Source organism: Schistocerca gregaria, chromosome 2 (assembly GCF_023897955.1).
Source record: "Schistocerca gregaria isolate iqSchGreg1 chromosome 2, iqSchGreg1.2, whole genome shotgun sequence".
Taxonomy (NCBI): Eukaryota; Metazoa; Arthropoda; class Insecta; order Orthoptera; family Acrididae; genus Schistocerca; species Schistocerca gregaria.
The window spans coordinates 710,762,662-710,787,118 of record NC_064921.1 but is presented as its reverse complement, the minus strand read 5'-3'; the positions used below and the strand labels follow the sequence as shown (position 1 = coordinate 710,787,118).

Below are 24,457 nucleotides of genomic sequence, written 5' to 3'. Positions count from 1 at the left end.
TTCGTTATCCAAAAAACACAAAAAGATTGATGACGAATGGCAGGCAGAGTCAATGCACGTAGAAATCTCGTCTCGTGACTTTTGCGAATGTGTGGTCACTCTGGCGGATGCATGTAAGTATGGACTGTTTGTCACGCGTCGGCACTCACTGGACTATAGCTATCACAATCAAACTAATCTAGAGCACGTGCTGTGTAATGACTCTCGATTGTCGAGATTGGCCGGAAAGAAGCAATAACTGGCTGCTGGTCTGTGAAGCACTGTAATTCGTACATGAGACGACAGTGACAGCGAACAAAGGCTACGAGCTGCTGCAACAAATATGCGTCATGTTTAGTCGTGCTGAGAGGACGACTATTTGACTCCGGTCCCACCGCAAAACGTCCAGAAGCCATGGGCAACGCGGAGAGCCGCCCACACCTGCAGCGGTGAGTGCACCTTTGATCTCTTGTTTTAAGACTCGCCACGGACACATTTCTCCACAGACTGTCGACAAGAAAAGCGTCACCATACTATGCTCCTGGTTTCAGCATTACGCTCTCCTAGTTTCACAGTTTTCAATTATTATTTGTTTTTGGCTTCTATCATACCTACTTTTGAGTCATCAAAAAAGTAAATAGATTCACAACTATAACAAAAGTAAGACTGATCACCTCCATAAGCGCATGCTAAGGCACATATTCTTAAATTTATCGACAAGTTGAAACTGGTGCATGTATACAACTGTTCTGTTTTATATGTTAGCTAACCACCCGTTTGCATTAAAATACTTAATTAAGTTAATTCATTGAATTTAAAATCCATCGTCCCGTTTAAATTTTTATGTCTGCTCGTCCTTATAAACCCAGCTATGGTCGCGTTTCCAACAACTTGGATCGTACAACGCGGCTGACAGAAGTCAAATCTCACGAGCTCATATGAAATGAAATGATCGTATGGCATTGTTGGCCGGGCGGCCCCATGCGGGGGAGTTCGGCCGCCGTTTTGCAAGTCCTCTTTAGTTGGTGCCACTTCGGCGACGTGCGAGTCAATGATGATGAAGGACAAACAACACCCAGTCATCTAGAGGCAGAGAAAATCCCCGATCCCGCCAGGAATTGAACCCGGGAAGACGTGTGGGGGAAGCGAGAACGCTACCGCAAGACCACGAGATAAGAATTTACTTTGCTTTCCTTGTAGCAGAGGGTGTGATTTACAACACAAATTTTTACGTCATCGCATCGACAGGAGTGGTGTCCAAAATGGCAATTGATGATAGCAAACAACTAGTTCCAGAACGCATTAACTTGTTCTTTTGTTCCAATTTCTGTAACTAATTCCAGAATGCTTTGTACATCTACTACTACATCTACATTTACATCCATACTGCGCAAGCCACCTGACGGTGTGTGGGGGAGGGTACCCTGAGTACCTCTATCGGTTCTCCCTTCTATTCCAGTCTCGTATTGTTCGTGGAAAGAAGGATTGTCGGTATGCTTCTGTGTGGCTCTAATCTCTATGATTTTATCCTCATCGTCTCTTCGCGAGATATACGTAGGAGGGAGCAATATACTGCTTAACTCTTAGGTGAATGTGTGTTCTCGAAACTTTAACAAAAGCCCGTACTGAGCTACTGAGGCTCTCTCCTGCAGAGTCTTCCACTGGAGTTTATCTATCCATTCTCCGTAACGCTTTCGGTATTACTAAATGATCCTGTAACGAAGCGCGCTGCTCTCCGTTGGATCTTCTCTATCTCTTCTATCAACTCTACCTGGTACGGATTCCACACTGCTGAGCAGTATTCAAGCAGTGGGCGAACAAGCGTACTGTAACCTACTTCCTTTGTTTTCGGATTGCATTTCCTTAGGATTCTTCCAATGAATCTCAGTCTGGCATCTGCTTTACCGACGATCAATTTTATATGATCATTCCATGTTAAATCACTTCTAATGCGTACTCCCAGATAATTTATGGACCAAACTGCTTCCAGTTGCTGACCTGCCATTTTGTAGCTAAATGATAAGGGATCTATCTTTCTATGTATTCGTAGCACATTACACTTGTCTACATTGAGATTCAATTGTCATTCCCTGTACCATGCGTCAATTCGCTGCAGATCCTCCTGCATTTCAGTGCAATTGTCCTTTGTTACAACCTGTCGATACACCACAGCATCATCTGCAAAAAGCCTCAGTGAACTTCCGATGTCATCCGTCAGGTCATTTATGTATATTGTGAATAGCAACGGTCCTATGACACTCCCCTGCGGCACACCTGAAATCACTCTTACTTCAGAAGACTTCTCTCCATTGAGAATTACATGCTGCGTTCTGTTATCTAGGAACTCCTCAATCCAATCACGCAATTGGTCTGATAGTCCATATGCTCTTACTTTGTTCATAAAACGACTGTGGGGAACTGTATCGAACGCCTTGCGGAAGTCAAGAAACACGGCATCTACCTGTGAACCCGTGTATAAGGCCCTCTGAGTCTCGTGGACGAATAGCGCGATCTGGGTTTCACACGACCGTCTTTTTCGAAACCCATGCTGATTCCTACAGAGTAGTTTCCAGTCTCCAGAAAAATCATTATACTCGAACACAATACGTGTTCCAAAATTCTACAACTGATCGACGTTAGACATATAGGTCTATAGTTCTGCACATCTTTTCGACGTCCCTTCTTGAAAACGGGAATGACCTGTGCCCTTTTCCAATCCTTTGGAACGCTACGCTCTTCTAGAGACCCACGGTACACCGCTGCAAGAAGAGGGGCAAGTTCCTTCGCGTACTCTGTGTAAAATCGAACTGGTATCCCATTAGGTCCAGCGGCCTTTCCTCTTTTGAGCCATTTTGTTTCTATATCCCTCTGTCTGCTGTAAGTCTGATTATTTGATGATGCTGATGAAGATTGTGAATTTTATTGCTCACATAAGAGCGAAAGTTTCAGTTAAAAATGTCGGAGCTTCACCAGGTATACAGAGTGAATTTTCATTCTGCAACGGAATATGGGATGGTTTGAAACTTCCTAGTAGATTAAAACTGTGTGCCGGGCTGGAGCCTGGGACGTTTGCTTTTGGTGGACAACTGCTCTACTAAATGAGCCATCCGAGCAGTACTAGCAACCCGCCCTCATAGCTTTACTTTATCCAGTCCCTCGCCTCCTACCTTCAAAATTTCACAGAAATTCTACGGCATACCTTGCGAGACTAGTCCTCTTGGAAGAAAGGATATGGCAGAGACATGGCTTAAGCACAGCCTGGGGGATTATTTCCAGAATGAATTTTCACTCAAGACTTTTTTCCTTATTTTGTGGTCAGAGGAAATCACATCCAGTGCTGTTTTCCATATCCACTTTTGATCTGTTTGTGTGTATACTTGACTATATAATTGTGTACAGCTCTTCAGTTACGAAATCTCTCTCTCTCTCTCTCTCTTTTTCTTTTCGGGAACAATCGACATATACACTCCTGGAAATGAAAAAAAGAACACATTGACACCGATGTGTCAGACCCACCATACTTGCTCCGGACACTGCGAGAGGGCTGTACAAGCAATGATCACACGCACGGCACAGCGGACACACCAGGAACCGCGGTGTTGGCCGTCGAATGGCGCTAGCTGCGCAGCATTTGTGCACCGCCGCCGCCAGTGTCAGCCAGTTTGCCGTGGCATACGGAGCTCCATCGCAGTCTTTAACACTGGTAGCATGCCGCGACAGCGTGGACGTGAACCGTATGTGCAGTTGACGGACTTTGAGCGAGGGCGTATAGTGGGCATGCGGGAGGCCGGGTGGACGTACCGCCGAATTGCTCAACACGTGGGGCGTGAGGTCTCCACAGTACATCGATGTTGTAGCCAGTGGTCGGCGGAAGGTGCACGTGCCCGTCGACCTGGGACCGGACCGCAGCGACGCACGGATGCACGCCAAGACCGTAGGATCCTACGCAGTGCCGTAGGGGACCGCCCCGCCACTTCCCAGCAAATTAGGGACACTGTTGCTCCTGGGGTATCGGCGAGGACCATTCGCAACCGTCTCGATGAAGCTGGGCTACGGTCCCGCACACCGTTAAGCCGTCTTCCGCTCACGCCCCAACATCGTGCAGCCCGCCTCCAGTGGTGTCGCAACAGGCGTGAATGGAGGGACGAATGGAGACGTGTCGTCTTCAGCGATGAGAGTCGTTTCTGCCTTGGTGCCAATGATGGTCGTATGCGTGTTTGGCGCCGTGCAGGTGAGCGCCACAATCAGGACTGCATACGACCGAGGTACACAGGGCCAACACCCGGCATCATGGTATGGGGAGCGATCTTCTACACTGGCCGTACACCTCTGGTGATCGTCGAGGGGACACTGAATAGTGCACGGTACATCCAAACCGTCATCGAACCCATCGTTCTACCCTTCCTAGACCGGCAAGGGAGCTTGCTGTTCCAACAGGACAATGCACGTCCGCATGTATCCCGTGCCACCCAACGTGCTCTAGAAGGTGTAAGTCAACTACCCTGGCCAGCAAGATCTCCGGATCTGTCCCCCATTGAGCATGTTTGGGACTGGATGAAGCGTCGTCTCACGCGGTCTGCACGTCCAGCACGAACGCTGGTCCAACTGAGGCGCCAGGTGGAAATGGCATGGCAAGCCGTTCCACAGGACTACATCCAGCATCTCTACGACCGTCTCCATGGGAGAATAGCAGCCTGCATTGCTGCGGAAGGTGGATATACACTGTACTAGTGCCGACATTGTGCATGCTCTGTTGCCTGTGTCTATGTGCCTGTGGTTCTGTCAGTGTGATCATGTGATGTATCTGACCCCAGGAATGTGTCAATAAAGTTTCCCTTTCCTGGGACAATGAATTCACGGTGTTCTTATTTCAATTTCCAGCAGTGTATTAGCTTGGTGCATAAGTTCATAAGTTCGTAGCGTTTTTGTTTTATGTTGGTATTCCTGTTGCTATGCGTTCATTTATCGATTGCCATTTTTTATTTGTAGCTCACTATTGATATTTGAGTCTACATATTGACATAAAGGGGAACTGTGGGCGCTAGAAAATGGAGTAGCAAGTGGAGCAACGGGAACATTTCCCACGTATTCTTCTGTTTGACTTCTATAGTGGTGTGACAGAAGCGGAGGCAGCCTGAAACATTTGCACCGTGTATGGGGATAATGCTACTGGACAAAGCAGGGAAAGAAACAGGTTTTCTCGTCGTAAGGAAGATCGTTTTGACATTACTCACTTTCCACGTTCAGGAGAACCTTCGGAATTTGATTAATATCGTTTAGACCCAGTAATCCACACCAGTATACTCAAGAACTGACGAGTGTGATGAACTTTGTTCATTCTACCATCTTGCGACATTTACATGCAGTGAAGGAGATTCAGAAATCGGGGTATGGGTTCCACAACCTCTAAGAAAAAAATCACAAAAACCTGTGGGTGGCCATACGTGCCTTTCTGCTTCCTCGTAATTAATTGACTGCTCTCGAATAACACCGACCATTCCTATCCTGTGTCGGCATTAGAGACGAGAAATGGTGTCTTTGTGCTTACATAAGGAAAAGAGAGGAACGGTTGAGCCCAAACAAAGTACTAACGTCCTATACAATGACACGCGCGCATCCACAAAAGATTATTTCATACACCTGGTGGTACAGCGATGGTGTGGTGTGAATACGAATTGCTTTTTCGAGGTGTCACTATCACTGCTGACATTTATTGTTAACAACTGAGACGTCTTGCAGATGCAATCCAAGAACAACGACCGGGAAGACTGTGAAGTGATGCTACTCCACAATAACGTCAGTCCGCATTCTGCAACACTCACAAAAAACGCTATGCAGGAGTTAGAATTTATTCCGTATCCGCCTAATTCACCTAATACCACACCAGCAGATTTTCACCTTTTCCACTCTTTGTCGAACAACATTCAAGAAAATCACTTTTCGGATAAAAATGCGCTCCGAACATGGCTCGACGATTTCTTCGCCTCAAAACCACGTGATTTCTATAGTCGCGGAATCGAAATGTTAGCCCGGCGTTGGCAGACTGTTGTAAATAGTGACGGAGAATATTTTATTGATGACTAAAGTCTCTGTTATGTGTGTCTGTCGTGTTTATTTAACGTATGGAAAAACGTTACGGGCTTATGCGCCAACCCAATATTACAGGAATGTGTTGATATGTTCTGTGATGGTCCGCTAGGGACAGTTCTATTTTGCAGATATTTCCAGCGTTCGTACCTTTTCTGTTAGGTCTCTTATTTTGCTTCTGCCGTTTTTTCTCGAAGATCGAAGTTTTATTTGAAAAAAAAAAACGAAAAAATTACGGTTCAAAGCATTGGCCGTCCCTGGACACTTTCTCCTGTTCCGGGCAGCATACGAACTCCGCGGCAGAGCACTGGGCATCATTTGAGGAGATCCATGGATCGACCCATATTTGCGCTTGTTCATATGACCGGAAGGAGCTAGTCAGCCACGGCATGTGCTACCTATCAAAAACAGGTCATAGTCAGAGGGAGCAATGTCAGGAGAATACGGCGGGTGAGGTAAGACTTCCCATTTCAACGTTTCCAAGTATGTTTTGACGGGTTTTGCGACACGGATGTCTAGCATTGTCATGCTGAAACATCACCTTTTAACGTCTATCGCCGTATTGTGGCCGTTTGTCTTTCAGTGCTCGGCTTAAACACGTCAACTGCTTTCGATCACGGTCTCCTGTTATTGTTTCTTTTTTTTATTTATATAATGTTCGTCAGGACAGCACGAACGCAATCCCGACTACCAAAAATTGTGCGTCCGAGTGACACGCATTTTTTAAAATTTATTTATTGAACATAACATCGTTACAACAATACATGTACAAAAGAATGTAATTGTGAACAGCTACTCAATATTGCACATAATCGAAATCCTTTAAGAACAGAAATAAATACAACTGAAATGTGTGACAAATTATACACAGAGAGCTGCGTCGGTTTCAGTGGCTTCCACGGCCATGCCGGTCTCTGAACTAGGCTCATGAGATGACATACTCAATTGAGAATAACTTTATGATGCATTCGCAAATTGAGTGATATCTTGATGGCCTTATGTTTACAAATGCCTAAAGTTATTGTACTAAAAAATGACCTTACGACCTACCATCTACACCACACTTGCCGCTGTTGCCATCTATTGTAAAACGACGGAAGCAAAGTTGTAGATCTAATAGATATGAAGCTGATAATTCTTCATATTTCTATTTTCACAGTATGTGATAAATGTCTCTCACAGCCGTTTCTGTGAATCACAACGGATGAGGTTATTCGTAATCAGGTTTATATTTGTATCAACTAAGCCTTTCTTTATTTCAAGTATGCCCATTTTCTCTTGGTTCCACATTGTTGAGTAATCTTCCTTTGTGTATATGTATTTAATCATTTCTTACATCAAGCCCAAGCGTTTCACTTCGTCGCTAAAACGGAAAAAGAAACGCTGAAACGAAGTATTCCTTGAACCGGCGTGAATGAGGTCGGGTATGTCATACCTGAGATGTTTTGAAGCGCTGATTATTGAACGTCATCGTTGCCACACAGATCTTGCTGTCACAGTAGCTGGAGGTGAGGGAGAGAGGGGCAAGATGCAGTGTCGAGATTAATGTTGCACCAGCGTCAGAGGGAGACACACGTGTGCAAACATGGCTAGGGTACATCACACCCGACCTCGTAATCGGTATTACATTTCTGAGCTGTCAGCAAGTTTATGAGATATAAAGTTATTTATAGTATTCTTTGATTTAATTTTGTATTTTATATTTCTCAATGTGTCTTATGAAGAAAATTAACGTCGGCTACAAGAGCTACTAGAAACAGTTTATAAAACTGTTCAAATGCTAGTTCCTTTCACTCCGAGAAGGAGGAAGAGATCGACAAAGTTTCTCTAAGAAGTGAAGAAAGTGATTCGGAGGAAGAGGGTGTTTTGAATGTTTCGGAAGATCCAAAATCTGCGTTAGCGAGTACGTGGGATTTTTTATACGTCCAAAGATGGTAGAAAATGAACGCATGATTGTCCTAGGCAAAGTATTCGTATTTGTTCAGAGAATATTATTACCAATTCTTCGGGTGTAAAAGGTGCTGCAAAACATGCCAAATCAGAGACTGAATGTTGGAGTCTTTTTATAAAAAAACAGTATGTTGAATACTATACTTTACGAATAATCAAATAAGGAATATCAGGAGAAAATGTCCAGAAAATAAAGAGCAGTACCATATGAATGATGCAACTTTGGAGGATTTGAAGGCATTTATGGGACTTTAGTATATAGCGTGCCTAAACCGCTCAACTAGACAGAACTTGGACGATTTGTAACGTACAGATGGTACTGGAATTGCAATCTTTCGGACTACAATATCACTGCAGAGGTTTTACTTCCTCCAAAATTGCTTGAGATTCGATGATCAGAACACTCGGGACGAAAGGAAGAAGACTGACAATCTGGCTGCTATATGAGGTATTTTTCATAATATTATTGAAAATATTCAACAATACTATATGCTGCCTGAGAACCTTACTATTGATGAGATGCCATTATCTTTCCGACGGATATGTCCTTTCCGTGTATACATGCCAAACAAACCAGCCAAATATGGCATTAAAATATATGCTGTTGTAGATGCGAAGACATTCCATATCCCCAAACTGGAAATATACTAGGGAAGTGGCCGAGCGGTTCTAGGCGCTACAGTCAGGACCGCGCGACCGCTACCATGGCAGATTCGAATCCTGCCTCGGGCATGGATGTGTGTGATGTCCTTAGGTTAGTTAGGTTTAAGTAGTTCTAAATTCTAGGGGACTCATGACCTCAGAAGTTAAGTCCCATAGTGCTCAGAGCCATTTGCACCATTTATTTTACACTGGGGAAAACAACCACCAGGACATCACAAGCTTAGAAATAAAGCATGTGATATTGTAAACCGTTTAGTGGAGCCAGCAACGAAACCGAATAGAAATTTGGCGTTCGATAATTGCTTTACTGGTTACCCCCTTACGAGCCACCTCGACAGAACATCCATTGACTTCTGTCGACACAGTCAGTGTACCTGAGATTTTGAAAAGATAAGCAGAAGTATGTTGTTGTTGTGGTCTTCAGTCCTGAGACTGGTTTGATGCAGCTCTCCATGCTACTCTATCCTGTGCAAGCTTCTTCATCTCCCAGTACCTACTGCAACCTACATCCTCTTGAATCTGCCTAGTGTAGTCATCTCTTGGTCTCCCTCTACGATTTTTACCCTCCACGCTGTCCTCCAATACGAAATTGGTGATCCCTTGATGCCTCAGAACATGTCCTACCAACCGATCCCTTCTTCTGGTCAAGTTGTGCCACAAACTTCTCTTCTCCCCAATCCGATTCAATACTTCCTCATTAGCTATGTGATCTACCCATCTAATCTTCAGCATTCTTCTGTAGCACCACATTTCGAAAGCTTCTATTCTCTTCTTGTCCAAACTATTTATCGTCCATGATTCACTTCCATACATGGCTACACTCCATACAAATACTTTCAGAAATGACTTCCTGACACTTAAATCTATACTCGATGTTAACAAATTTCTCTTCTTCAGAAACTCTTTCCTTGCCATTGCCAGTCTACATTTTATATCTTCTCTACTTCGACCATCATCAGTTATTTTGCTCCGCAAATAGCAAAACTCCCTTACTACTTTAAGTGTCTCACTTCCTAATCTAATTCCCTCAGCATCATCACCCGACTTAATTCGACTACAGGCCATTATCCTCGTTCTGCTTTTGTTGATGGTCATCTTATACCCTCCTTTCAAGACACTGTCCATTCCGTTCAACTGCTCTTCCAAGTCCAATGCTGTCTCTGACAGAATTACGATATCATCGACAAACCTCAAAGTTTTTATTTCTTCTCCATGGATTTTAATACCTACTCCGAATTTTTCTTTTGTTTCCTTCACTGCATGCTCAATATACAGATTGAATAACATCGGGGAGAGATTACAACCCTGTCTCACTCCTTTCCCAACCACTGCTTCCCTTTCATGTCCCTCGACTCTTATAACTGCCATCTGGTTTCTGCATTACCCCTATTTGATTTTGTGTTTATAACCCTGTAGTCACCTGACCAGAAGTCTTGTTCCTCCTGCCACCGCACTTCACTGATTCCCACGATATCTAACTTTAACCTATCCATTTCCCTTTTTAAATTTTCTAACCTACCTGTCCGATTAAGTGATCTGACATTCCACGCTCCGATCCATAGAACGCCAGTTTTCTTTCTCCTGATAACGACATCCTCTTGAGTAGTCCCCGCCCGGAGATCCGAATGGGGGACTATTTTACCTCCGGAATATTTTACCCAAGAGGATGCCATCACAATTTAATCATACAGTAAAGCTGCATGCCCTCGGGAAAAATTACGGCTGTAGTTTCCCCTTGCTTTCAGCCGTTCGCAGTACCAGCACAGCAAGGTCGTTTTGGTTATTGTTACAAGGCCACATCAGTCAATCATCCAGACTGTTGCCCCTGCAACTACTGAAAAGGCTGCTGCCCCTCTTCAGGAACCACACGTTTGTCTGGCCTCTCACAGATACCCCTCCGTTGTGGTTGCACCTACGGTACGTCTATCTGTATCGCTGAGGCACGCAAGCCTCCCCACCAATGGCAAGGTCCATGGTTCATGGGGTTGCTATGTCACTGTAAAAGAACGTTTAAGACATTCTGATGTAGTAACAGTACCTCATACACTGCCCACCCTCCTTCCTTGCAGTCCTTGCCGCCCTCTACACTGTAATCCTTGCCACCGGCTTCTACCCTGATGTGTGGAGAACCTCCCATATCCTGATGTTCTCCAAACCCAACAAGCCTCCATCTGATGCCTCTTCCTATTGCCCTATATGTATCACCTCAGTGTTCAGCAAGCTCTTGGAATCCATCCTTACCTGGCGCATCCATCACCACCTCCACCGACAGCACCTCCACCCCAACACCCAGTGTGGCTTTCGACCTTCCTTCTCTGTCGATGACCAACCCCTACGCCTCACTCATGTCCTCTCCCTCCAGCTTCACTCCCAGCGCTCCGCCATTTTTGTCTCCCTAGACCTTGAAAAGGCCTACAACCATGTCTGGCATCCCAGTCTCCTGTTTAAACTCCAGACCTGCCCCCTTCCCGTCAACTACGTCCATCTGACTGCCTGCTTCCCCTCCCACTGCCCCTCCTATGTTACCATCAATAACGTCGATTCCCGCACATTCTACCCCTCCACAGGTGTGCCCCAGGGCTCTGTCCGCTCTCCTCTACCTCCTGTGCAAAGCAGATATGCCCCAACCCCCCTCTCCAGTACACCTCCTGCAGAATGCCGAAGACACCGCCTTCCTTGCCCTCACTCCTACCCTTCAGCGGTCCCAATGCCTTCTCCAGAATCACCTTGACCTTTTTGCTGCTTGGTGTAACCAGTGGCTCCTGAAAATCAATCCTTCCAAGATCCAGGCAATTATGGTAGGTCATACCTCTATCTACTATCGGCTCCTTGATTTCTCCCTTATCATCTGCACCTGTCCTGTCCACCTCTCCCCAACCCTCACCTACCTTGGCCTCACAATTGACTGTCACCTCACATGGACCCCTCATCTCTGCTCTATCCAATACAAGTCCATAATCGCCTCCAACTCCTCAAACTCATCTCTCGCTGGACATGGGGGTTGAACTCCCCTATCACCCTCCACACATACAAGTCATTAATCCGTCCCATCTTCTGATATGCCAGTCCCTCCTAGATATCCACCCCACCCCCCAAATTCTATACGTCCCTCCAGATCCTCGAGCACCATGCACTCTGCCTCACCTTCCGTATATTCCTCCCATCCCCCACGCAGATCCTCTGCTACCTGATTCCTTTCACCCAACTGCTCCTATTCCTCGAACATATCTACGTCCTCTACAACTGCTGCCGCCTTGATCCCCCTCACCCCCTGGTTGCTCCTCTCCTCTCCAACCCCAGCCCCCTGCCACACCTTCACCGTTCTGTCCCCACTACCCTTCACCTCTACACCCTTCATCCCCTTTCCCAAGGTGGCTTCTGTCGACTCCCCCTCACGGATGATGCCCTCTCTCCCTCCATTTATCCCTCCTACCAACTCTGATCCTCATCTGTCCCTCCCTTCCTCTGTCCTTTTCCCAGGCTCCCTCTCCCCCCCCCCCCTTCCATACAGTTTTTCCCCACCTCGCTGCCTCCCTTCTCTGCCCCGAGTCCTTGCTCTCCCCTCATTGCCTTTCCCACTCCTCGCGTCCATCCAGCCCCTTTTTTTCTATGTCCTCTCCCTCCACCAGCTCCCCCTTTTTTTCTTTCCTCTCCTCCACTTCTCTCCCCTTCATCGGTCCGGTCCCCCCCCCCCCCCCCCCCCCCATCTTCTACAGTGCTGGTTTAAGTGAGTGTTCAGTGCTGTGCGTCTCCTGTCAGTGTTGCGAACAGCCACCGTACTATCGCTACTTGTGTTTTTATCTCATGCCAACAGAAACCAGACTGTCGCCGTGTTTTTTAATTGTGCATGTCTCCTTCCTGTGTGTCTTCATCTGCATCGTCAACGCCATGTTTTTGTATTTTACATTCTGCCGCTTCCGCTATTTTAGAGTTTTTAACGAAGTCACCATTTTATCGCCTTTTTATATATTGTTTGTTCTCTCACCATTGTTTGTTTAACTTTTCTCGCGGCTGTAGAGCAGCGTATTAAGCTGCTGTCAGCCCGCCCCTCCCCAGGTGTGGGAGGGAGGGAGGGGGAAATCGAAAAATCAATAAAGGAAAAACAAAGTAGTAACAGCCATCAACGTTTTCCTTAATCATACTTTAGCTACATAATTTTTATCTTAAAAATCGTGTACAGTCACCGTGCCTGTAAACGCTACTAGTGCTCTATGTCTGTCTCGCTGTTCACACGTACTGTGAAAATGGATGACACTGCTTCCTGCTTCGTAGTGAAATACAAGCGCCGAACACCGTTAATGGCGAGAAATGAGTATTTTTAATGTTTTTCACAAGATCACAGAGAAAAAAATCAGCTTTTGATGTTTTTGAGACGCATTATGTACTAGACAGGTGTGGCATAAATTGTAGTTTCGTGGAGTGATTGTCGTGTATGCTGGCGGGCGACGGTTCGAAAGTCGGTGTGGTCTACAATTTTCTGTTCGGTTTTAATACTTAAGTCATTTAAATATGAACTCCATCAAATATACTTTAATTAACTCATACTTAACCATACTTTTTCCAGAAAAATGCACGTCTTCTAATTCCTCATTACGCGTGGCACGCATAAGTCCGGTTTTCATTGGCAATATACACTCTTAAATATCGATGTTTATAAAAGATTGTTTGTGGAAATTAAGAAAACATTAGACAATTAAATATTTTTGAGAAAAAACTGTAAACGGTATCAAACTCCATCGCGTACATTTCACAGACAACTATGTATTGTTTTGGAAGGTACTTTCTTCAATGTCCTTTACCTCATACAAATCTCGGCTCTAGTGGTTAAGCGCATAACCTGAAGTCGTAAAATCGTGGGACCGAATCCTGGTCGGACCACGAAATGATTCGGTCTGCCTTTTCCCAGCCTTAACCAACCAGTGAATTAGTATTTGCCAAGAACGACACATGATTCAGATTCCACGTTCAATTGTAGCCTATGTCAACCTTTTCCCATTAGTATTACTGGGGTGGGTTAAGGAGACCAAAGTCGCCAAAGTGGCGTCTAGGCAAAATACTTGCACCGGACCTTGGAAACACACGGAATTATTGTTAATACTTAGTTTATAATACTGTAACAAACGTATAATTTGATTGTCAAGATTTGACATAACACCTTTCCAGTTGCAACAAACAGTCTTTATTGTACAGTAAGGATGGATACAGAATTATCGCTTCACAATTCACAAAGCCAGTACCCGCCATGTTGCCGTTACGTTGTAGACACACAAATAGGAGAATCCAGATAATCTGTTGTCTCTCAGTCCTTCACAACCAGTGAATTTGCAATTCAGAGTTGTCGGAGTGGGATCCAATGCACAGCATCAGCGAGGTAGCCGCGAGTGTGCATCGTCCTCAGTCTTCTGCTATATTAGCACACGTTTTGTATCTCCATTTTCTACATTTCATTGCTTCCTTCCAAATGTTGCTGTGTGGACTGCCATCCATCGCTTCATTCAGGATATGAAATCTCTTCCTTCCTCGCCTCCTTTTCCCTTCCACGTACCCCTCTGCTTTTATAGACCTCTCCTTCTTTCTCTGTATATGTCCTTTGCAGTTCCTTTTCCTTCTTTTTATTATATTCAGCAATTGTTTTGCTTTCCCATTATTTACAGAGTCTCCTCATTATTCATCTACGCAGCATACATGTTTTCATCCTCCACGTGTACACATCTCAGAAACCTCCAGCTTTGCTCTATCTCTCTCTCTCAGTGCCCAAGTTTCAGCGTCGTACAGAAGGACACTACATACAAAACATTTTATTAGTCTTCTCCTCAAATCTTTGACCATATTGCAATATAAAATTACCCTCTTCTTACAAAATGTCTCTTTCGCCATTACTATTCTGGTTTTAGTTTCCATAATGCTCTTCCGGTAGGTTTCTTTCCTCCTTTGTATGTACTTTCTTTTTGTTTATTTATCCTACCTTGTAATTAAAGCTTAGCACATATTCTAATACTCCTTCATTCAGCACTATCTTCACCCTTTCCCTGCCATAGAAACTGACATAAGTACGCGTATTCAAATACAGATATATGTAAGCAGCAGAATACAGAGCTGTGGTCGGCAACGCCTATATAAGGCAACAAGTGTCTGACGCAATTGTTAGCTCGGTTACCGCTGCTACAATGGCAGTTTATCAAGATATAAGTGAGTTTCAATGCGATGTTATAGTCGGCGCACGAGCGATGGCACACAGCATCTCCGAGGTAGCGGTGACGTGGGGACTTTCCCGTACGATCATTTCACGAGTGTACAGTGAATGTCAGGAATCCGGTAAAACATCAAATCTCTGATATCGGTGCGGCTGGAAAAAGATCCTGCAAGAACCGGACCAACGACGACTGAAGAGAATCGTTTAACTTAACGTGACAAAAATGCAACCCTTCCGCAAATTGCTGCAGATTACAATGCTGGGTCATCAACAAGTGTCAGCGTGCAAACTATTCTACGAAACGCCATCGATTTGGGCTTTCGGAACCGAAGGCTCACTCGTGTACCTCGATGACTCCACGAAACAAAGCTTTCACCACGCCTGGGCCCGTCAACGCCGACATTGGACTGTTGATGACTGGAAGCATGTTGCCTGGTCGGACGAGTCTCGTTTCAAGTTATATCGAGCGGATGGACGTGTACCGGTATGGGGACAGTCTCATGAATCCGTGGACCCTGCATGTCAGCAGGGGACTGTTCAAGCACGTGGAGGCTCTGTAATGGTGAGGGGCGTGTGCCGTTTGGAGTGATATGAGATCCCTGGTACCTCTATATACGGCTCTGACATGTAACACGTACGCAAGCATCCTGTCTGATCAGATCCATCCATTCATAAACCATTGTGCATTCCGCGGACTTCGGCAATTCCAGCAGGACAATACGACACCTCGCACATCCAGAATTGGTGTAGAGTGGCTCCAGGAACACACTTCTGAGTTTAAACACTGCAGCCCTGCAGAATTCATGTTATCATTTCCCTCCAGCACTACTTCAGATATAGTCGAATCCATACCACGTCTTGTTGCGGCACTTCCGCGTGCTCGCGGGGGCCCTACACTATATCAGGTAGGAGTACCAGTTGTTTTGGCTTTTCAGTGTATGTAACGTGTGGTATTCCTCACATCAAAGTATTACTATTTACTGAACTTATGCTAATTTAAGTGGTCTCGTACCTTTTAACACTGAGCACTTACACTGAGGAGACAAAAAGTCACGGGATATCGATATGCTCAAATACGTTTTTTGGTTGTGTCGCATACACAAGGTATAAAAGGGCAGTCTATTAGCAGGGTTATCCTTTGTGCTCAGATGGTTCATGTGAAAAGGTTTTAGATGTGATTATGACCGTACGATGGTAATTAACAAACTTTGAATGCAGAATGGTAGTTGATTTTAGACGTATGCGACATTACATTTCGTAAATCGTTAGCGAATTGAACATTCCGCGATCCACCGTGTCAAGTGTGTGTCTAGAATACCAAATTTCTGACATTATCTCTCACCATGGAGATATGGTCTTCATTTAATGACTGAGAGAGTCGTCAGTGCTAACATACAAGCAACACTGCTTGAAATAACCGCAGAAATGAAAGCGAGACTTCCGGCGAACGTATCCGTTAGGACAGTGCGGTGACATTTGGGTTAAATGAACTACGGCAGCAAACGACCGACGCGATTGCCTTTGCTCACAGTACGACATCACCTACTGTGCCTCTCCTAGGCTCATAACCGTATAAGTTGGACCCTAGTTGACTGGAAAACCGTAACCCGATCTGATGAGTACCAATTTCAATTGGTGAGAGCTGATGGTAGGGTTCGAGTGTGGCGTAGACTCAACATGGACGTGGACCCTAGGTGCCAACAAGGCACTGTGCAAGCTGGTGGTGGCTCCATAATGGATGGGCTGTGTATACATGAAATGCATTGGGTCCACTAGTCCAACTGAATCGATCACTGACTGGAAATGGTTATGTTTGGCTACATGGAATTATTTGCAGCCATTTATGGACTTCGTGTTACCAAACAGCTGTGGAATTTTTTTGGATGACAACGCGACGTGTCACCGTGCCACAACTGTTCACAATTGCTTTCAAGATCATTCTGAACAGTTCGAGCGAATAATTTCACCACCAAGATCGCCCACGGATATTTGTGAGACGTAATCGAGAGGTCAATTCTTGTACAAAATCCTGCACTGGCAACAGTTTCGCAATTACGGATGTCGGTAGAGGCAGCATGACTCAATATTCCTGCAGGTGACTTCCTACGACTTTCTGAGTCCATGTCACGCCGAGTTGCACCACGCCAGCAGAAGAGGTACTGACACGATGTCACTAGGTATCCCATGCCTTCTGCCGCTTCAGTGTATGTGTTCCAGGGAGCTCAATCAACTCGGTAACGACGTGCTCAGTTTAATTCAGCAGGTGTACTGGCTCAGACACGTGGTGGTACTGAACAGTCGTGACCAATCTCAGTATGGCTGACTATACTATATTTTTCTTTCTCCCTGAAACTGAAGGTTGTGTGTTGATGACATGATAGAAATTTTCTTCCGTGCAGAACAACTTATTATGTGGTGTCTCATGTCTCCTCTAATTATTAGTTAGTTAAGTTGCGGTTGTTCATAGCTTCGTTCGTAAGACCCCTACTTTTGGTACACCTAGTCATGTAATGCTGCTTGATGCATATCCTCTCCAAGTGACTCAAACTGTTCGAGCCGTCACTTAAGCCTTCTTGAAAAGAATCCGACCACCTCACACATGTACTGTGACGAGTGGCTTTCACAAGAAACACCCAATAAAGGGGTCCCTATGCTACCCTAACGTGGACCAAACTCAACAGCTGCTACAGCATCCAATCTGTGGACACAACACGACCTCCAGTGAAATCATTGGAAAACATAGAGCTCTGGTGTGGCCAATTATAGCGTCAAAAAAGAACAGCAATACATCAATGATTCCAATAACAAGCGAATATATGACAAAGTGTAGGACAGACAACAACACCAGCACTTCAGAGTAAGAGTAGAATGATAAAAGTTATGATTCTGTCAGACAAAAACGGCAGACTACATAGGAGCGTATTTCTCTACACTTCTGTTACTTATGTTCTGTTAACAGATTGCTCCGTATGAATCTATAATACATTCTCTCACCTCCTTTCTCAAAACAATGATTGTGGAACTAGGAAGCATGAAGATACACACTACACTCCAATTCTTCCATGCCGAATGACACGACAATAATGATTGCAACGCTGGGATGACACAAACTGCTAGTGAAAGGTAACCGCGTACTATACTGCTTTCTTACTAAACAACAACATAAATATAAACAAAGTACTCCTAACCTGATTTCAATTTATATCCTCCCCCAACTCAACAAAAGGATTTACACGACAAATGTGATGAATTCCCAATGACTTTTTCGTACAGTTATTTTTCTTCCAGCAACCAGGACAGTCACGTTAGAGACAATTACACTTAAAGTACCACACCTTTCTGGGGGAGATGGGTTCGTACATTGCTTTCATGGCTAGACTCTTAAGTGCCAGCACTCGAAGTGTGGTCTACCCCATAGCCGCCTCGCTTTTCTCTGGGGACGGTCACCTCTGTAGGGATGTAATTTGTAGCGCTGTGTTAATTATTATACACGTATCGTATCCTTGGTTGACAATTTTGGAAATCGGTATATCTCAGAATTTTACTATGACGACATGAATTTACCGGGATGTTGCCATGACACCATTATATCTAACAACGCTTTCATTTTTACAAATACGATCTGATGTTACACACACACACACACACACACACACACACACACACACACACACACACACACACACACATACTCAAAAATTGGTTCAAATGGCTCTGAGCACTATGGGACTTAACATCTGTGGTCATCAGTCCTCTAGAACTGAGAACTACTTAAACCTAACTAACCTAAGGACATCACACACATCGATGCCCGAGGCAGGATTCGAACCTGCGACCGTAGCGGTCACGCGGTTCCAGACTGAAGCGCCTAGAACCGCACGGCAAAAAAAAAAAAAAAAAAAAAAAAAAAAAAAAAAAAAAAAAAAAAAAAAAAAAAAAAAAAAAACCACACACACACACACACACACACACATTAGTACTGTAGAGATGGGCTAGCAAGAGTTTACTTTGTTTATTTATCACGCTGTGGCATTTGTTTAATATTTAAAACCTCTGCAACAGTATATTTGTTAGACAATTCGTTGCTTTCGATAAGAGCGTATATACTCTCGTGTATTTACATATGGACTATATAGAAAATATGATATAATTCGTAAAAAATCGCTAAATTGTTCGAAAAACGGTTAAAATGTCTAAAAAAATTAATAATGAAAGTACTTACATGTCTGCCTCAGTGTAGTCTCTGCTGAGGCCTCGAATGATGAAATGTGTCTTGTAGTAATATTAAATTTAATTTGTTATTAAGAAATATGCACATCCTAATTCTCTCTGTTGACCTCAAATGACGAAACTCACATAATGGTAAGGGTTGATCAAAAAGCTTCCATTTGAAGGCCATACAGTCCAGAAACGGTATGCTAATCAGGCAAAATCATTCCACTGATGCATAAGGTTGAGGATACGCATTTGTTAAAATACTATGTCCTCTGGTGTAAAGTAACCCATACCTGCCTGTTGTGCACCCTTGTCTGACAGGAAACGCCGACCCTTCAAGGCCTTTCCTAAGGGGATGAAGGCATGAAAATCGGCTGGGAGGAGATCAGGGCTATATCGCGACTGCTCGAGTGTTTCCCACATGTCGGTAATGGATGAGGGTGGCCTCCCAGATCAGTCGGAGTCAGGTGTCGAATCGCGACCGGCACACAACGGTGGTTTTCAACAGGCGTGCTACCTCTTACACATTCATCATTGTACGATGGATGTCTACTGGTGTTTGTGCTTCAGCAGCCGAAAGAGAAATAACGACGCGTTTGACCCGTTTGCACACATTTGGTAATAACGCCGGTGCAATTTATGTTTCTGCATTCATCGCACGCACACGAATTTCACACTAATCACTTGCTTACATATTGGTGCTATAAACCCACATCAGAGTTGTGCTATATTGCTTATACACTGCAGCAGCACCCTCAAATATAAAGTTTTTGATTGCCTCTTACGTAATAAACTTAATTTATTATTATTTATAAGAAATATAAACATCTTTGTCCTCTTCCTAGATTTCGAGTGATATGACTTAACGTAATCACAATAAAATTAATTTTCTATTAACAAATAGTCACATCTTTATCCTTTCCCTACTGCGCACAGTTTAAGAATGAAGTCACCGATTCAGGTTCTTTCATTACAAAACCAGGAAGAGGAAGAGGTAGTTTGAATCTTAGTGGTCAGGGGTGAGGGAGAGGAGGGGGGGGGGGGCAGGTATGTGGTTAGGACGGGGAGGAGGCTGGGGTAACGGTGCATGAGCAGGATGTGTAACAAAGTACGCCCTCTCAAGGCCATTTGTATCTTGTATGTCCAAGTTCAATTGTATCTCATATGGCAGTGTCTCAGGTGCATGGGCAAAGCTGGAGTGAGAGTTTGCGACCTTGAATATACGAGTAGCTAGCCCAATGGTCTCCGCTGTAACATGGTACCCCTCTCTAGATAATTCGTTTATCGTATCTCAAGGTCAAGCGTAACCTCACACCCGAAGTGACATCAAACCGAAAAGTTCAAGGTCATTTGTATGTCGTACCAGCATTGCTGTCCGTTTTATTATGGGATAGCAATTGAATGCTTTATCAGACAAATAGAGGTGCGGCAGAGTGCCCAAGGTTTCGTCAAACCGGGAATGTATGAGTTCTACCCTATGAACGCGGCATTTCCAGTTCTGAAGACGGGAGTGTCCACAGTATACACGTCATGAAGATGTAGCTGAAAGGGCTGCATTGGTTACCGAGAATGTTGAAATAAACATCCTTATTCGTTTTCTCCATCATCTGAATGTTTGGACTCAAGTCACGGTATGATCCCCAAAACAGCACAGAATTGCGTGGACTGAATGCCCTATTGGGCCATCGGTGAATTTGATGCCTTGCGGCATTTGAAAAGAGGCAGTCGTCGATTCGTCATATCACACAACTCGCCTCCACTCAGCTGATATCCAGCTTATTTGCTGTTTGGCCCAATGAAGACGTGTAGCTTTATGTGCCGCTATGAGCAAGGTATCATACTCCCAATGTCTCTGCATACAATTCCTTTCACAATGTTGGATCTAAACCTGGCTGGAATGGACCTGCATTCACCGACAGCAGTAATTCCCGTCAGATTTGTTGTCAACTGTCGATGTCAAAGTGTGACACATGTCGCCAGTTCCTGTCGATCAGCAGCTTCTTCCGATAACTGTTCTTATACTTTGTTACGTAGCTATCGGTGGAACATCATTCCTTGAAGACAAACTGGCCAGTCTGTGTAACAATAAACTGGGAAATTTCATTCATAGTGTGGTCATGGCCACGTCCAAACACGACAGCACCTTTCAGCCGTTCTGCCACGTCCCGCTGTCCTACTGGACTTGTTCATTCAACCGACTGCCACATACACACCATTTCAGTGCCATGACTTGCTTCTACATGTGCATTTACAAATATACTGCGCAAGCCACCATGCTGTGCACTTTTACCACTATTAGTCATTACCTTTTCAATTCTCCCCGCAAATGGAGCTAGGGGAAAACGACTGTTTATGCGCCTCCACACGAGCCTTAATTTATCTTATCTTGTCTTCTTGCGCGAAATGTACGTTGGCGGCTGTAGAAGCGTTCTGAAGTCAGCCACAAATGCTGGTTCTCTAAACTTCCTCAATAGTGTTTCGCTAAAAGGACGTTGTCTTCCCCCTAGGAATTCCCATTCGAGTTCACGAAGCTTCTCTGTAATGGATCTTACCGGTAACAAGTCTAGCAGCACGCCGCAGAATTGCTTCAATGTCTTCCACTGATCCGACTTGGTGCTCATCCAAAACACTCGAGCAGTGTTCAAGAATGTGTCGCAGTAGTGTTATATACACGACCTCCTTTGTATACATACTTTCATAAAATTATCCCAATAAACCGAAGTCACAAATCGCGCCGGCTCATGTGACCGAGCGGTTCTAGACGTGTCAGTCTGGAACCGCACGACCGCTACGGTCTCAGGTTCGAATCCTGCCTCAGGCATGGATGTGTGTGATGTTCTTAGGTTGGTTAGGTTTAAGTAGTTCTAAGTTCTAGGGGACTGACGACCTCAGATATTAAATCCCATAGTGCTCAGAGCCATTTGAACCATTTCAACAATTAGCCTTCTCCACTGCTGGCCCTACGTGCTCATTCCAGTTCATATCGCGTTGCAACTTTACACCAAGATATTTAATCGACGTTCCTGTGTCAAGCAGCACAACACTAATAGTGCATTCGAACATTTGTATTTCCTGTTCATTTGCCTCTGCCTCTGAACGTAGAACGCTGTAAGTAGTTAACATTTGTTTACGTTCAGAGAAAGCTGCCGTTCATCACACTAAATGTACATAATTTCTCAGTCACCCTGTATTCTCTTACACACTCAACGACGACACTTTCGCGTACACTACAGCGTCGTCAGCAAACAGTCACAGATGGATCTTCACCTTATCCGTCAGATCATTTATTTGTAAGGAGAACATCAGCGGTCCTGCTACACTCTGCTTGGGCACTCCTTAAGAGACCTTTGTCTCTGATGAACTCTCGCCGTCTAGGACAATGTACTGGGTTCTATTATTTAAGAAGTCTTTGACCCACTCACGTATCTGGAAACCTATTTTGTATGCTCGGACCTTCGTTAACAGCCTTCAGTGGGGCACGATGCCAAACGCTTTCCAGAAATCTAGGAATATGGGATCTGCCTCTTGTTCTTCACCCATTGTTCGCAGACTATCATGCCAGAAAAGCGAATGCTCAGTTTCGTTCGAGCGATGCTTTCTAAATCTGTGCTGATTTGTGGACAGAAGCTTTACAGTGTAATAAGAAATTTATTATATTTGAAGTTACAATATGCCACAGAATTCTCCAGCAAACCAATATTAAAGGTACTGGTCTGCTATTTTGCGTGTCTGTTCTTTTACCCTTTTTACACACAGAAATCACCTGCGCTTTTTTCCAGTCGCTTGAGACTCTGTGCCAGGCGAAAGACTGAACTACGATTACAGTGACTGTTTTTTTTTTCAACTCTTGCAATTGCTTCTCAACGACAGGGACGCCAGTAACTATGTCTTTCATATGGGGGTCTGTGCGACGGGCATACAATTGGACGTCTGAACGATCCTCCCGTATGAATGACCTTTTAAGCCTCAAATTTAAAACCTCAGCTTGTCAGTCTCTACTGGCGCACTAGATGAACCGACGAGTAACTGGACAGAAGTCTTCGGTCCGCTTAGTGATTTTACGTAGGACCAGAATATTCTCGCGTTCTCGACAAGATCGTTTGCTAAGGTATGACAGTGGAAGTTGCTTAATGCTTCGCAAATAGATCTTTTTATAGACACCCGAGCTTCTACTAACTGTTGCCTGTCAACATTTCCGGTTTTTTTTTTTGTTAAAACCGAGAGTACAACAATCTCCGTTTTCTCAAACCATGGTGGGTCTTGTCCAGCCTTAATCCAATCGGCACATACGTCCGCAGTGCGAGATTTACAGTCAGTTCAAGGTTTGCACGTAATTCCTCTACGTTCGTCATACTGGAACCAAATGACGTCCATTCATTGTCTAAGTAGGAGGCTAACAACTGATTATTTGTTCTTTCCAGCACGGAAACTCTCTTAGCACTCTTGATGGCGTTATTAACTTTAGTAATCATCGTCGCTATGATGACGTCATATCACTAATCCTTGTCTTTGCTCAAGACAGTTTACAGAAAATGTGCTTAGAACTACTACTTAAGACTGTCTGTCCATATCTACCATCATCGTTAGGTTAAAGTATGCAGTATGATCGGGTTATCTCCGCACTATGGACTTAGATTTTCTTTGAATGATTCTACAACTGTCGCGGTGAAATCAGGTGGCATGCGAAAATATCCGATGATGTACTTGAGTTCACATGGGCCGGTTACTCGCTTCCAGATAACATCACAGTCAGATTCAATGTCGACCTGCATAGACACAATATTTTTGTCGACTGTAATGAACACTGACCCTCGTATGGTGTCTAATCTGCTTTCTAGACATACGTTCCATGTCTCGTTAAATATTTTGGAGCTTTCTGCTCTGGGTTCATCTAGCTCTTGGTCCGAGTATAATTCGAGCGCTACAACTTTCCTCGCAGGCGGTAAATCCAGGATGTTCGTTACGAATGCTTCGGCAATTTTCTGTTAAAATTTTGGCATCCGAAGTGTGTTTATTCTGTACAAGATCTGATTTCACTCTCTTCATATCGACTGGCCAGGATTCATCAGAGGACCTCAGACTACCGTCTAGTCTAAAAGAAACCCATGTGCACTCCACAAGTCCTCTGCTACTCTCCGATTAGCTGCTTTCTGTGTGTAGTGCACCACTGACCTATTGACGGGACTCCTACAATTTTTCACGTCATGACCTAGGTCCAGAAATATATGATCAAGACGGTCCCAAAACTGATAGTGCCTCTGATTGAGAAACACCACTCGGTTTCGAACCAAAGGATCCCGATTGGTTACGAGTATGGTACTATAAATTGTGACCTTTGCTTGCATCCCACTAGTGTGGCCAGTAGGATTC

General features: G+C 44.5%; 1 protein-coding gene across 2 annotated transcripts in view; it reads left to right on the top strand.

The window, feature by feature from the left end:
• Nucleotides 1-291: 291 nt before the first annotated feature.
• The window catches only part of LOC126334824 (uncharacterized), a 377,818-nt gene continuing 353,652 nt past the window's right edge, over nucleotides 292-24,457 (top strand). The window contains exon 1 of one of the 2 annotated variants that reach the window (XM_049997482.1): nucleotides 292-428. In XM_049997482.1, the coding sequence (XP_049853439.1) occupies nucleotides 394-428 (35 nt within the window). In that variant the 5' untranslated portion in view covers nucleotides 292-393. The remainder of the gene's footprint in view (nucleotides 429-24,457) is intronic. The other variant, XM_049997483.1, reaches the window with a different exon arrangement.